General features: G+C 35.6%; 1 protein-coding gene across 1 annotated transcript in view; it reads left to right on the forward strand.

Annotated features, from left to right (window-relative positions):
- Positions 1-15,948, forward strand: part of PCDH15 (protocadherin related 15) — a 711,784-nt gene that overhangs the window by 439,433 nt on the left and 256,403 nt on the right. The window contains exon 13 of the mRNA XM_049696610.1: positions 3,630-3,762. Within this exon, the coding sequence (XP_049552567.1) occupies positions 3,630-3,762 (133 nt within the window). The remainder of the gene's footprint in view (positions 1-3,629; positions 3,763-15,948) is intronic.

Raw genomic sequence — 15,948 nt, forward strand, 5'->3', positions numbered from 1 at the left:
AACTTCATAACCCTGAATCTGTCACTTAATCTTTCTGATTTTATAATCCTCTTTTGTAAAATGGGAGTTAAACTAGATGGTTTCTAGGGTCTTTTAAAATCATACGATTATCTGAGAAGTTACATCACCTCTCTTGTTCTACTTTGACCTCTACTTTACCAAATGCGAAATAAAAACTTTATGATTTTTATGTTTAGAAATAGAGAGTTATCTACATTATACTGGCTATATTACTAAAATAAAATTGGTATTATATAGATTCTCAGTTTTATGCATTTAAGACTAGCTATAAAATGTAATACAGAGTGTTCACATAGAATTTATTATAATTTATTATTTACCTCATGACTGTCCTGTTTTATTATGTGCTTGATCAATGCTGTTGAATTACTACTATTTATTACAGCATTAATGATATCATTTTATTGTTAATACTCTTGGCATTTCATTTTAGGAAAGCTAACTCTGACACTATGCTGACATCAGGGATAAAAAGGAGATAGCATTTTAGAAGGCAATAGCTATCACGAAGGTTAGTGCTTATTTAAACACATTGTAGGGAAGTGTCAGGATGTTAAAGATGAAAAATGCAAGACCTTGAGTTATGATCTTCCCCAAATAACTCTAAGATCCAGGAGTGTGTGTTTGTGGGGGTGGAGGACATGATTAGCAATTCTAGCATTTGAATTACTGTGGAAAGGAGCAAAGGAAGCAAAGGAGTAAGGGCAGATGAAGGAGACGGTCATGTTGGACCATAGTTGTTCACTGTCTTCTGCCTTGGGGATAGTCTTTTTGTTTTGCATTTAAAATTTTTCTTCTCTGTGGCAAAGACACAAGCTTCATCTGAGTTAGAGGTCCTTATTGTAGTGCTGTGGATATAAACAGTTTAGCCCTCTAAAATGGGAAAATATTCAAAGGGGGAAAAATAAGGAAATATACAAAGTACAATAAGTTTAGTACAAATTATAGTTTTAAGAGCAGAAAGAGACCCATATTCTGGTAAAGATTTTATAAAGTACTCCACATCAGTAAGCTGAAGTTCTAAATATCAAAAGCAGGAACGCTCTAACTTTTTGAAAAGAAACTTTGAATTTGGGGTACAGGTGTGTTCTATGTCAAAAAGAAAATGTTAATCAGTGAGGGAATCTCTTGCCTCCAAGCTTATTAAGGAGAGTTTTAGGTCAGTTTGTAGAGGAATCCCCTGGGCTCCTAACTTAAAAAGCAGGTGAGTCTACATGCTATATTTCCCATGAACTTCTGGGACAATGGTCTTCTGAATCAAGTGTGTGTGAGAAAAACCTTGTATATCCATGGAAAATGTAGATTTGTGGTCCCACATCAAAAGATTCTGATCCAATATGTCCGAACCCTAACACTACCACACTCCACTCTGGGGAGGCAAGAGGGGATACTGTGCCTGTAGGTTTTTAGCCAAGAAAAGTGAAAAGATGTGATTAAAATGTCTAAAATATTTTAAGGGATGTTAATAAGGTAAATATAAGCTTATTTAGTTCATTCCACAGAATAGAATAAGAAGCCTTATTTTGAACAGTTAACAATAATAACTGATAAATGTGTTTTTCTTTGTGTGTATATACTTATATATACATACACACATGTGCACACACACATACACACCATACGTATAATCTTATTTAATCCTTATGCTAATCTTAATGTTATTATTCTTAATTATCAGATGGAAATAGTGAAACTGAAAGAAGTCAGTTGCCTATGATCACATGTGATAGCATAAAAATTCTAACCCAGGAATGTGTGGTTATGAATCCAGTGCTCAACGTCACTCAGCTAGGGTTATTACCAATGTGGTATAGGGTAAATGTTATAAGACTTATGCATAGAGAATGTGCTGGCAGCAAAAAGGAAGAGATTTATAAAATATTTAAATCACTTGATAAATAACAGACACTAAAAAAAGTCAGGATTACGAAGGGTAATATCAGCAATAGTGTATATCTTGGGATGGCTGTTGGAACCAGATCACCACCTGGGAGGATAATAGGCCCACCTCATATTGACAATTAATGTATTCCTACAATATGAGAGTGGGACTCTTTGCACACTAAATTTATAACTTGCTGATATTTTTCTTTTTCATCTAGCCATTATAGTACCTATAAGCTAAACTTAATACCGCTAAGTTTATAAGCAGCATTTCATCATCCATTTTAATCTACTTTAACATTTTATCCTTAAAGCACGAGTTGTAAAACAAAATTGAAAAGAAAAGCAATTATATTTTGGTTAATTTTATTGGCAAATTTTAATAATGAGATAAAATCAGAGCAAGAAAGAATGCAGATACTTTTACTGATTATGAAGTCTAAGAGATTTTAATTTAAAATGAGATTACTTTGGAACAATATTGTGATGAATTTAAGTATGAAATTTTTTTAAAGTCACTGCAGCTTTTTAGAGGTGCTTAATATTCTATAGGTATCTATTCTACTGAGAATATGTTCAGAAACAATTTGGACTTCGGCATAATATAAGGTGATATAAGGTGATAAGCTAAAAAATCGTTTTCAGTGCCTATGATCTGTATTTCTCTTAAGGGCTTTTCAAAGTAAACTGTTATAGAATAATCTCAGAAAAATGTTTTTGGTGACCATGTCTTTTAATTGATGCACTTAATGCAAAGAGCTTTGGGCTACTTTAAGAAAATTCTAGCCCCCAAATAGAAATTGTAAGAAATGTGTTTTGAATAAAAAGGCATGATTTTGTTAAAATAAGTTTAAAGCATACATCTCAGGCAGTGGTGGTATGTTCTTCAAGACAGAAGACTAACTTTGTAAATTCGCAGGTCTCATTTGATATATTTTTGCCAGTGTTTCTTCTGTACCAACCTTGAACATCTTCAGCTTTTGCTGTGTAAAGAAATTTCAGAGTTTAGACATATCAAAAAAGATGATTATGTCAATGCTAATGTTTTTGTCCTTATAATAATAGAATATATTTTTATCCCTCAAAAACAATGCCCATCAATCTAAGGCTTCAATTAAATCTAGTTTCTAAATTTTTATATTAAACTCTTTAAAGAAGACTTAAAAACAGATTTGGTTTTGTTTGCAACTATTTTACACAATGATTACTTTATGATCCTGACTCTTGATATGCATTTCATTAAGCCATTGATGTCAGCAACAAAATTAATAAAACACAGCCCATATTTTGTTTTTTGTGTTATTTTAATCAATACTCTCTCTGCTGGTTTAATAGGAATAGAGCCCCAAGACCAACTCTTATTACTAGATATTTATAGAATTTTTTTTGCTATTAGAGAAGCATTACAAAATAAAGTCAGAAGTCAAGTTAATTTATTAGCTTTATTTGTACAGCTATTCCTTTTTAATTCACACTATTAATCTAAGTAGGAAAAACATGTACCTGAGGCATTTTTTTTCCTTTTACTAAGATAATTTCATAAAAACATCATCTTTTGGTGGTAGCTTTATTTTTCCATCCTTTCTTTTTGAATTATTTTATTATTTCCTATAAAAATTCAGAATTTCCTCTCCTGTAAACCCAATAACAGAATATCAAATTCAGTCTGTCATTAAATGTGATGTAGATTTTTACCCCTCTTGTTTGCTTCTCTTTCTCTGCAGGCACTCCATCTGCACTGTGTACATTGAAGTGCTTCCTCCAAATAATCAAAGCCCTCCTCGCTTCCCACAGCTGATGTATAGCCTTGAAATGAGTGAGGCCATGAGGGTCGGCGCTGTTTTATTAAATCTACAGGTATGCTCCTTATATATGTATAAAATACTAGCGACAAAAAAAAAAAAATTCTAGCGACAACCTTGAAGGCTAATGGGTTTATATCTGTGCATGGCGGAGGAGAAAACCTCACATGTCTGATTACACTCTAGTGAATGAAAATTCCATCTAGAAAGGAAAGCAGGGATAATATGGATGGTGGGTTTTCACAGCTAATCTATTCTATTGATTGCCACTGTTGAAGAGCTAACGCTAGCTGGCAGGGATTAGCTGCAATCGTTACAAGAGATAATGAAGGGATTGGAAACATGCACTTGAATATTTTGTACTTTGCATCCAAAGAGTCTGCAGCTGACTATTATTTTCTGTCTTGGATTCCTTTGCCCCAGCAGGATTTATTTTTGCTGCAGTGTTCTGTATAGAAAATGACTTTAGATTCACCGGCTGATGGTAGGCATTCTATTGCTGAGGCAGACAATTTTATTCTGTGCCCATGGGCGAATCTTGTAGTTGCTGTGCCTCAGTTTATTTGTTTCGATGAATGGGATAGCTTTAGGTGATATTTCCATTTGCAGCTCCAGATTCATGGGCATATGAGTTACTTGCAGAATCATAGCTTGATTTTCTCAATTTATACATTTCTAACTAAAGCACATTTGGCCAGAAAATGCTGCATTTTCAACTGAATCTACAGCTTCAAGTTAGGCTACATATGGTGTTGATAATAACTGTCACTTACCATAAAAATCATGAGGACCAGAACATGATGTATTATTTTACCTATGGATGTTCAGAGGACGGAGGATTTATCATCTCCTGGTGTTATATGGAAATGGCAGGAGGTGTTGACATGAGAATTCAGGAAGCTGGCCTTGAAGGTTAAGAGAGATTTTAAATGTGATGATTTAAGAAAATCCCAGCATCGATCTTTACCATCAAATGAGGCGACACGAGGCATCTTGCTCAATGTCATCTGAATATAGACACCCTCTCACTCAAACCCTGATGATATAAAAATGAAGATTCCATAGAATGTTTGTACTAGAAAGAATGTAAAAAATAATGAAACATATCAACCTCATTATCTAGATGTGGAAAGTGAACCTTACAGAAATTAAATGAGGCCTAACTCAGCTGATTGAATTATCATTATTTCCAAAACAAGGTTCATTCCATTATATCCCACTCATTATCTGAGGCTGCCAAAAATTTGGTTGACATTACCAGATACTTCTCTTTGCCTCTGCTCTCGTATTTATTTTGTTGCTTTTTTCCAGGCAACTAGAGAGAATTTGCTTTTGTTGTTCATTTACTATTAAAAGATGGGAAACAAAATTATACGAAAGTAGACATATTAGTAATAAGGAAATTTGGGGGATTTTAATGGTCAAAATAAAAGAAAAAAAACCTATAGTTTCTTTAGGAGGAAGAAAACATTTAGTTAAGTCATGAAAATGATAAAAAATATGGAAAACCAAATATGAAGACAAGTACCTTTATAGAATAATGAAAATCCTTCTTTACATATATGGGGATTTATTTTGTTCAAACAAGAAGAAAAGAAAAATAAATCTTAGATTTGTAAGTTCAGGCCAAGAAATTTTACATGTTTTACGTTTAAATATTTCTTAAAAATGTGCCTTTGTATAATTTAACTTTCTATGAGTAAGATATATTTTTACCTGTAAGCTGGCTCAGGTTTTGTTTCAATAAATCCCAGAAATATCTAGGTACCATATTATAGGAGAATAATTCTACCTGTGAGTTAAAGATGAAAAGGAGTTGGCCTTTTTCATATCTCAAATATCTCTAGTACAAAATCTGAGAAAATACTTGAAATGACATTTCTATTCACCCTTTGTGCTTCTGGTAGAAGCAAAATAAAGGGTGCCAATTACAAAGTGGCAGTCTCTATTAGAAAGAACTAGGGTGACACCATCAAGGCATTTTTCACAGGCCACCAACTATACACTTTTGCTCGTGATCAACTGAGACTGAATTTAAACTAGTGACCTAAAAGTTGAAAAGCTTCCATCAAATTACTCTTCCAAAGACTTGTAGTAACAGAATGCATTAGAGGTACTTCTGGCTACATCCTCTCTTTTTCACACACGGCACTACCCACTGCTGACTCATAGCTCAATTTAGAAAGACAAGATTTGTGGGGAAATATATTTTCGAAGATAACAGCGGACTGACTTCAAAATAATCTGTTTTGACTGAGATCAAAGTGGTTTCTTTTCAGAGAATAATCCTTGTTCACCCCCCACTTCCTTTCCCTTTGTAGGTATTTTCCTTTCATTCTATCTAAAGGTTGTTTGGGAGGCTGTGATTTTCCTCAGCCTGTTAAGGCTGTTTTGCCTGGCTGCTGTATTGATGGCATTTAGTGGAGGAAAATGTTACCCAGAACTCTTAATTTTCGAACTTATGCTGATCAGGGTTAGTATTAGGTGGGGTTTTTCCTTCCAGATTTGGTCAGATCTTGCTCTTAAGCATGTTCCTCCTTTGTAATTCTGATCTGCCAGTGAAGCCTGTAAGACTGGTGTGCTGGAGCCAGAGCGGGCTCTGAGATCGTGACAGCAAGTTGTGTGCATTTCTCCCCAGCTTCGTGTTGAGTTGTGTCACGTTGATAGCTTGCAATTGGCCATGGTGGGTGTATTTATGCCACAGAAATTAGCAAATGCAACAAATCAGTACCCTCCAGTCCAGAGCCAGTTGTTAAACTTTTACCATAATACCCCTCTATATGGAGCCAATTTCCTCCAAGATTTAAATCACTAAAATGTGTTGACTCCAACAGCTTCCTGCATCTTTGTCCCTTGAAATTTTGATCTACTTTCATCACTCTAAAGATGAGCCAGTGCTACCAAATAGGACTATGTATTATACCCAAATACAATAAGTCTCAGCTTTTTATTTATCTTTACAAGAGCATTGTTTCCATCCAAGTTACCCTTATAATTTATGGCTCACATTCTCTTTGAGTGTTTGACTCAGCCCTATTACTATTAGAATAATCCTTCTTTCTTACATACAGAATCTTCTTATACCATCACCATCATTCTCATACTCATATGATAATAATAGTTATATAATAACACTTAAGTGTAACTTAATGGGGCAGGCACTATTTAAGTTGTTTCCTTATCGTCTCGGTAAGGACAGCTAGGTTTATATTATGCACACACACTCACACTCAAAATTTCAACAATTTATAACTGAAAAGTTTATTTCCTGTTATGTCCATCATGAATCAGTTCCAGCTCTGTTCATCATTTTCACTCAACTTCAGCCTTTATCTGTGGCAATGTTGTTCTTTTGACAGAGTGAAAAAAGAGGCACAGTAAACCATATGCCCTCTCATAATGTTTCTCCCAGAAGTGACATAGGACCCTTCTGCCCACATTTCATCCACCAAACCAAGTCACAAGGCTGCTAGTGGGTTAATCATGTGTAATCCTTCCACTAGAGGCAGACACTAATTACATGGTTAAGTCTGATGTCAAGAGCCATGACTGCCTTTCGTACAGCTTTTGCTTTCCAAGTTACTGCAAACAGCAGTTTTGCTAACTGCTGCCTAACATGATTTCCCATCCTTACAGCATCCAATAACAGTTTCCTCACTACCTTCCTCTCTCTTGATGTCACTGCTATTTATTTTTTGGGTGTTTGTTATGGCACACTCCACTTTTAAGTACTAAATTGTGAATCAGTTAAAATAGCTAGGTTTTTGTTGCCAAATTTCACATTCTATGCCCATCACTAGTTGGCAGTGACTGTTACAAGGTACAACTCAGACTGATGAAACAGCCTCTGTCTAGAACTTTACTGATCTCTTGATTGAGGGCAATGCTTGCTGTGGAAAACAGAACACAACACAACAGAATAAAAAACAAAACCTAGTTATTTGCTGTTACCCTGGAGTGATGCATGTAATATCTATCTATATATTTTCTCCCCATAGCCAAAGAAATTTTGGCTATACTTCTGAGTTAATAGGTCAAGAATGTATAATCTTCACATAGGCAAATAATTCCACAAGTTCATGGTAAAATTCAGTGAGTCAGGGATGTCTTATTTTCCCTATGAAGGGACTGCCAATGTTTCAAAATATTTATTTTGAATACTAAAATATATAAACAAATATGTATACTTTAACACGCATGTTTTCCCATTTAATTCTTATAAAAACCCAAAGCAATTGGATCTATTGTTATTATCATCATAACTTTACAAATGCAGAAACTGAGCCACAAAAAGTAAACGGCTCTTTTTTCAAGCTCATTGTGCTAAGAAGCTGTAAAGATAGGACAAAATCCTAAGAATTATGGTTAAACATTTATGTGCTTACCCACTGTGCCTATGTACTTGAAGTATCCCTGCGAGTTCTCCATTTTCTGTTCTTTATCCTACTCAAGCTGTTAGGGGACAGGTACTCTTTCCACACTGAGGCCACTTTATGGTTTGGCTGATAACCATTGTTCAACATTCAGAAGTCTCCATCTATTAATCACCCTCACCCCTACCCCGACTGCAGAATATTGCCTATTTCACTTTCTGGACAAAGAGAAAATATATATGCTCCTTAAAATCAGCTTACTGATAAACAGTCTTTTTAGAAATAGTTGATCTGTGCATATTTCATATAGTCCATTCTTAAAGATGGAAGGTTAAAAGTTTATTGTCCAAATACCAAATCCTGTGCACGTCTATTGTTTTAAATAACAAACTAAAACATACATTTAAAGAATTTTGGTTGGGGCCTCCCTGGTGGCGCAGTGGTTGAGAGTCCGCCTGCCGATGCAGGGGACATGGGTTCGTGCCCTGGTCTGAGAGGATCCCACATGCCGTGGAGCGGCTAGGCCTGTGAGCCATGGCCACTGAGCCTGTGCGTCCAGAGCCTGTGCTCCACAACGGGAGAGGCCACAACAGTGAGAGGCCCGCGTACCGCAAAGAGAAAATAAATAAAAAATTTTGGTTGATTCAGTAGAATTTGACAAATCAGAATGTTTTATAAGTTCTCTTAATTCAACTTATTAATTGTCCTTGTTTTCTACCATAATATTTCTCAATAATTTATTTGCTTTTATTTTTAAGTTTTTGCTTATAACTTGTGATAACAGTATTGAAAGTCAGTTACCTTAACCTGCTAAAAAAGTTATATCTCTTCAACATACGTATAATGCATCATGTCATTTGGTCATGTTGGAGAGGAAGAAATTTCCTTTTACCATTCCAGTTCCTTCTGGCTGGTCTGAGAATTAAATTGACATGAGACAGATTAATGGGAGAGAATCAAAAAAAAAATTTAATAACACTTATACATGGAAGAGACCCAGGAAAACTGAGTAACTCACCAAAATAGCTGAAACCCTCATCTTAAATACCATCTTCAACTAATGACAAAAGAAAATGTTGGGCATAGTGGTTTGAGACTTCAGAGAGGAGGAAGGCTATACACATGGATATGGAAGAGCAAATATTTGGTAAATAAATGTTAGCTGGATGAGTCAGAGACAATGGGACACAGAGACGAATTTTAACAGACTTTGCTATGTTCGTCCCTGTCTACACACCTAGTTCATACTGTAGTTATTGATGGGGGTAGCTTCCATCCTGGAACAGGTCCTCTATCTACATTCTTTTAGGCAGAGGGAAGGTCAAAGTCTCTTCCTGAGTTTTTTGGGTCTTAAAAGTAATCAACCTAAATTAATACTCATGCCAATGAGACACAATCTGGAGTGACAAATTTTGCTCCCCTATAGCCATCATTGACCCTAATAAATAGGCCAATATTATTAGATATTATTATCTTCATTATCTGGCAAATGAGGAAACTGCACCTCAGAAACAGCAAGATTTGTGAGCCAGAGTAGTTTTTTTCTGTTTTAGCTCTATCTACTATATCACAATATTGTGGGTTAGGCTATAGAAAAACTATTAAATTTTATTCTTTTCCCATGTTTTAGGGGGTGGATATGTTTTATATTACATTAGTTCTGTGTTTTCTGAAGGTTAATTTTATGGTGTTATATGAGGGTAAAAAATACTAAAGGTTGAGAGAAGATATGATTTAATATAATGGTCTCAGGAAGAAGTAGTTAAAGGAAAAAGTAATTGACTGTTATTATCCTTTCTAACATAGAGGATATAGAATAGAATTTAGATTATAACCTGGATAAAGCACATTTGAGGAAAAAAAAATTAAATTCCTAGATTCTACTTCAAAGAATTCTTGGTTCTTGGTTGAATACTCTCCAAGGGTAGGTAGGAGATACCCCAACAGTCTTGGAAAACTTCACCATAGAAATAGATGAGGGTAAATTTTTTGGTGCTCCAGTGTTTAGTAACTCAGTGTTTCTCTTAGTCTTAGACTAAGAGAAGAAAATCCATAAGAAAGAAAGGGAGATTGACATCCAGTTCTCTAATTGAATGGCTGATTAGACTTGAGCCAGTGCATTTACAAGGGAAAGGGCATTGGAAGGAGATGTCACGATGGAGTGGGCAGTCAGCAAGAGGGCATGAACTGCTCCCTTGAAGACTTTTTCCAGTGTTGTAGGTGAGATGGATCCTGCCTAGGTCCGCAGATGTCAGAGTTGAGGCTTTTAAGTATAAATAAAAACTAAGGGGGCTGCAGCATGTGGAGAAAAAAGCCATGTACACCAAGATATACAGCAAGAAGCCACCAACTGTGCGTTCTGTAGAAGATACGGAAGAATTTCTCAAGGTATGACCAATTCCTAAGATGGCTGCTTGGGGCCGTGTCCCTTAACAGTGGAGTCTGTTGGCACCAGTCCACAATAATTTGGTGCAATCCAATACAGGCGATTCTTTTATTTCCTTCTCTAACCTTTCTATTCCCTCATCAGAGTGATATTGAAAGGAAGAAAAATTAATGAGTGAGAAGATCACATTCTCCTCACTCCAAGTCCCCAGAAACATAATTTGTTTTAAAATAAAGAGGAATGCATCATACAAATAAAAATGAGACAGTTTTGCTAAGTAAGAGTTATAGATTTAATTGAGACATTATTGATGAAGTCAGCTACACACCAAAAATGGAGGTGATCAATGCAATAGCCTGATAGCATCCTGGAAGAAATAAAACCAGTTAATTTGTTACCCAAAAGTTGAGATTCCTTATTTGATCTGAGTATAAGGATTATGCAAGTCTTAACTTTTGCACCTACAATGAAAGAACAGGGAAAAAAAATATTTAGGAGATATCATGGAGGTGCAAATCTGTAGCATTTGGCATTTAAAGCAATCAACTCTGGACCTGCCTCATTCCATTCCTAGGTTCCTAGTTGTGATACTCTCCTGCATTACTAGTTGAGCAAAATGATAAAGTGTATTATTTTCAAGGCCTTGACATTGCTTCTAACATGGCTTATTCAAGATGGAAAACCTAGTTTCTTTCATACTTCTACAAATAATCAAAATATCCATTTATCAGCAGTAAGCTTATGACTGACTATAGAGAACAAATCTTAGTTATGAACAAGTTTGAATCAAATGATCCATTCACCTGTTGCTGGTAAGGTCATACCAAAGGAAAGTTCAATTACACTTTGCAAAATGGATAACAAACATATATATGGAAATGGAGTAAAGATAAGACCCTCTTTGCACACATCGTGTTCCTGTAAGGGTGAAGGATTGGGATTAGAGGAAAATAAGTGTTGGCAATTGTTCCTTGATTTAAAATGTTTTTCTCCTTGCCCTCTTTTTTTTTGCTACCAATTCTCTATTTTATTGACACATGGACATATTTCTGAAAATGAGCAGTGGTAGAAAAATAAGTGACTTGAAGTGATGACAGTGTTTGATTTTTTCAAAAATAAAGAACAGATATAGTAGAGCACAGATTGACAGACTATAGCCTCTGGGCAAAGTGGCCTGTTTGTATGCCTGGTAAACTGAGAATGTTTTTTGTTTTTTTGGGTTTTTTTGCGGTACGCAGGCCTCTCACTGTTGTGGCCTCTCCTGTTGCGGAGCACAGGCTCCGGACGCGCAGGCTCAGCGGCCATGGCTCACGGGCTCAGCCGCTCCACGGCATGTGGGATCTTCCCGGACCGGGTCACGAACCCCTGTCCCCTGCATTGGCAGGCGGACTCTCAACCACTGCGCCACTAGGGAAGCCCCAGAATGGTTTTTATATTCTTAAAAGTTTGTTAATAAAATATAAACAAATAAAAGTGAAACAAGAAAACAAAAAAAATAAAGAATAATATGAAGAGACCACAGGTGGCCTACAAGCATTTTAATGACTTAAGGGAAAAAAAAAGGTTTCTGACCCTGGTAATACACAGTTGAGTATCATTCAAAAACAAAACAAGCAAACAAATTAACAAAAAGTCCATTATGTTTAAATAAAATATAAAAAAGAAAAAAAAAGGAAAAAATATTTTGTACCCCTAAGACTTAGTGTTAGTTTAGTATATTAAATTGAAATAAAGGATCATTTATTTAAACTGTGTCAAAATTCTCTGTTATCTGCTCTGGGTCTCATATTAGCTAGTTGAAAACAGAAGCAACATTAGTTATTAAGGTATAGTTCATATATATATATATATATAAGTACCTATATTAGGTCAATACATATTTATTAAATAAAATAACAAGGACTAACTTATCCTTTGGTATAATCAAAAAACAGAATTTTAAGAGCTTGGGAAACGGGGGGAGGTTGTTGTCTTTTGGGTAGGGAAGCAAAGATTAAATGAGATAGCATGTGAATTAGGTAACTCAGTACCTAAAATGAAAAAAGAAAAAGTTCTTAACTATAATAGTATTTTTATTGCTATTCTCCAAGAAGAATGAACATTGCCATTTTTGTTTTTCAGTTAACTCATACTAAGGTTTAAGATTTAAGATTGTAAAAGTGAGCAAGAAGGTACTGAGCACTTGGAATAATGGATAGAAAAGTGAAATATCAAATGTGGAGGAATGGATATGTTACCAAACTTGTCACCTGCACAGGTACTGGGGGTCCTAGCCCAGCTGAGACCCCTTGTCTCGCCAGGGAGGTTCTTTTTCTGATCAGATTGGCATAGCCAATAAAGAAAACAAAGCTGAGACTGGAACAGCACAAGCTTTATTCAATGGCCAAAGAATGGAGAAGGGGGAACTTAGTTTGCAAATCAATTTCTCAAGCCAATTTGAGCAGAGACACCATATATATTGGAGGGTCGAGGTAAAAGGTAGGGAAATGGAAAGAGTGGGAGGAATATTCATGACTTATCCAAGAACAGGGTTGTGGTTTGGACCTGGAGCTGATGCAATACTCCTTTTAAGTCCTTGTATGGGCTCTTGCAGTCATTGTCATGGCAATTGTCTACTGTCATGGTGCTGATGGGTATGTCATTTACCATGCTAATATATTACAATGAGGATATAATGAGACTCAAAGTCTACTGAAAGTCAAGTCTTCTACCATTTGGGGCCTGGCTGATTCTAAGCAGTTCTTATTTTGCTCTTTGCAGCTTCCTCCTGAAACTTAGATAAGAGCAATTGGTTTCCATTCAAGGGAGGGGCAGGGGTATGATTCTGGGGCAACAGCTTTGGTAACAGATACAATCCAAAGAATATATTCACCTACTTTATGATTTTACTAGTTCCTCCATTGAGAAGGAATGATCACTTGTGTTTGAGAACGAAGTGAAACTTAGAAAGCCCAAGAGATAGATGGCTAAGACATCAATATTAATAATAATAGCATCAACATCTACTTTTAACTTAGTGCTACTATCAGGCAGGAACTACACCAAGCACTTGAAAGCTTCCTCATCTTTCATACTCCCAACAAAGCAGTAACTTTTCTAATGTCAAACAGAACCCTGTTGCCGAGTGGGGATTGCATCTCTTCTGATATAGAGGCTATATACTATTATTCATTATTCTATTCTGCCTTTCCTAGCGATTGAAGTTCATTTATTTCTTTCAGTTGTGCTCAGACTTACAAACAATCCCTTTAATAGCAGAGTAGATCTACCCACAAGACTAATCATTCTTTTCTTTCTAAGGTGTGCTTGATCAGCCTTGATTTTATTTTCTTCTCTTTGCTTCTTGATTCTTTACAAAAGTGAAGGAAAATATTATACATGTAATGTCCATTGACACTGGGAAAACTTAATTTAACCACTGCTTTAACCTTCTGGTTCCACTTATCAGTGAGCTGACTGGCTCTGGCAGCTTGAACCACTTTTCCTGGCTTCTCCTTCCTGAAGACTGCAAAGCAGGTAAAACAGCTCAGACACAAATAGTAGGAAAACAGTAGAAAGTGGTGTGAAGCAGACCAAAAAGTAAGATGTTGCCACCTCTGATCATCTGAGAAAAAAAAACATGCATTTTACTAATGAAACTACTTGGGTATAAGTGCAAGATGGTGCTTTGGTCAGCTTGCAACATGCATTTTCTTTTCATCTTTAGCCATTTTTCTCATTTTAAAAATAGTTTCAGGGGCTTCCCTGGTGGTGCAGTGGTTGAGAGTCCGACTGCCGATGCAGGGGACGCGGGTTCGTGCCTGGGTCCGGGAGGATCCCACATGCCGCGGAGCGGCTAGGCCCATGAGCCTGCGCGTCCGGAGCCTGTACTCTGCAACGGAAGAGGCCACAACAGTAAGAGGCCCATGTACCGCAAAAAAAGAAAAAAAAAAAAAGTTTCAAAAAACTGTAGAATTTAAACTATATGCTTCAAAGAATTAGTATTTTTCATCCTGAAGGAAAATTCGTGCTGCCTTGATCTCACTACAGAATTGATCCATTTCCAGAACAGTATGAATGAAATGCAAGCCATCCCTCTGCATTAACAGGTCCTGTAACAGGTGCTAATTTGTTTTTCTGATATCTTTGAAACGTTCTAGAAGTTTTGAGAGTTTTTTTCTTCTTTTTTTCCTTTTATTTATTGATGAATATGTCTTGTAAAATAGGATATATTTTTCCCTTGAAGATGATGCAGGAGTTTATGATTCATGAATGTTTTGCAGCCGAATGTGCATGAATCATAAGCCCTGTGCTGTAGATTTTGCAGTGTCATTTATATTATGGGGATCACTTTGGATACACTTTCTGGAGATTTGCTCTTCTGTCATCTAAGAAGCTTTTCTTTGAACATTGATGTGTTACTATATAGATTAACACTGGAGATTGTACTGAAAGATGGCTATTTCCCGTTCAATTTCATAATATATGACTTATTCTATTTAGTAGGTTGCCCTGATTTTCCTAAGTGTGAGGAATAAAAAGCTCATTCATTTTCCCCTATATTTTTATTTCATATAGTAGAAAATACATTTTTTTCATCTTTCCTTGTACTAGATTTCAGATGGGTCTTTCATCATTAACATTATCTCAAAAGAATAATGTCATAGAAGTTGAAATACTTTGAACACTGATATCGGTTACCTGATTCCAAAGTATAATTTATAGTTCATATGGAGGATAGCATACATAAATAGATAGGAAATAGTTAATATATATTTTAGAGAGAGAGAGAGATGTCTCAATGCCAAGCAACCACTGTTTGCAAAAATTAAATCTGATTTCTAGTGTAAATTTTTCTCTTTTAAAGCAGATGTTCTGATATGTTTAAGTTTCAAAAAAAAGTTTGATGTCCTTGACACTAAGGTATGTCTATTATCTAGGGATGATTTTTCATCTCTAGGCATTCAAAGCTGCCAAAAGTGAGGAAAATGCATTTTTTATGTATTCTCTATTCACATATGTATCTTCCTCTTCCCAAGGCATAACTTAGCCTCGTATAAATCTTCCATAGACAACAATATGCTCATAGGCATGAAGCCAGAGAAGTGTCAGAAGGAGAATCCTAGGTCTGATATATGTAAATAGCTATTTTCTAAATCATTTTTTCTTTGATCCTTCCTTGCTTAAGAAAAAAATAAACCTGATAAAAAAAAAATGTGAGATTTTGCTCCAGAAGAGATTAGGTTATGACTTAAATTTATATTTTCAGTGGAGTTAGACTTTACTTCTTTCTCTGACCTACACTCTAACAGGAAGTAGGATACATAGGAAATGGGTAAAAATTATCTTATTTTCTGCTCAAAGAGGACTGGTATCTTATAAAACTTGTTGTGGTGCAAGAAATAAAGTCATATTCTCAAGTTCTTTTGAAAGTAATTAAGTACCTAAAATAAATTAATAAGATGAAATAGTCTTTTCTGATATCACTGAGCTTCATTAAGCA

This window comes from Orcinus orca, chromosome 14 (genome assembly GCF_937001465.1).
Source record: "Orcinus orca chromosome 14, mOrcOrc1.1, whole genome shotgun sequence".
NCBI lineage: Eukaryota > Metazoa > Chordata > Mammalia > Artiodactyla > Delphinidae > Orcinus > Orcinus orca.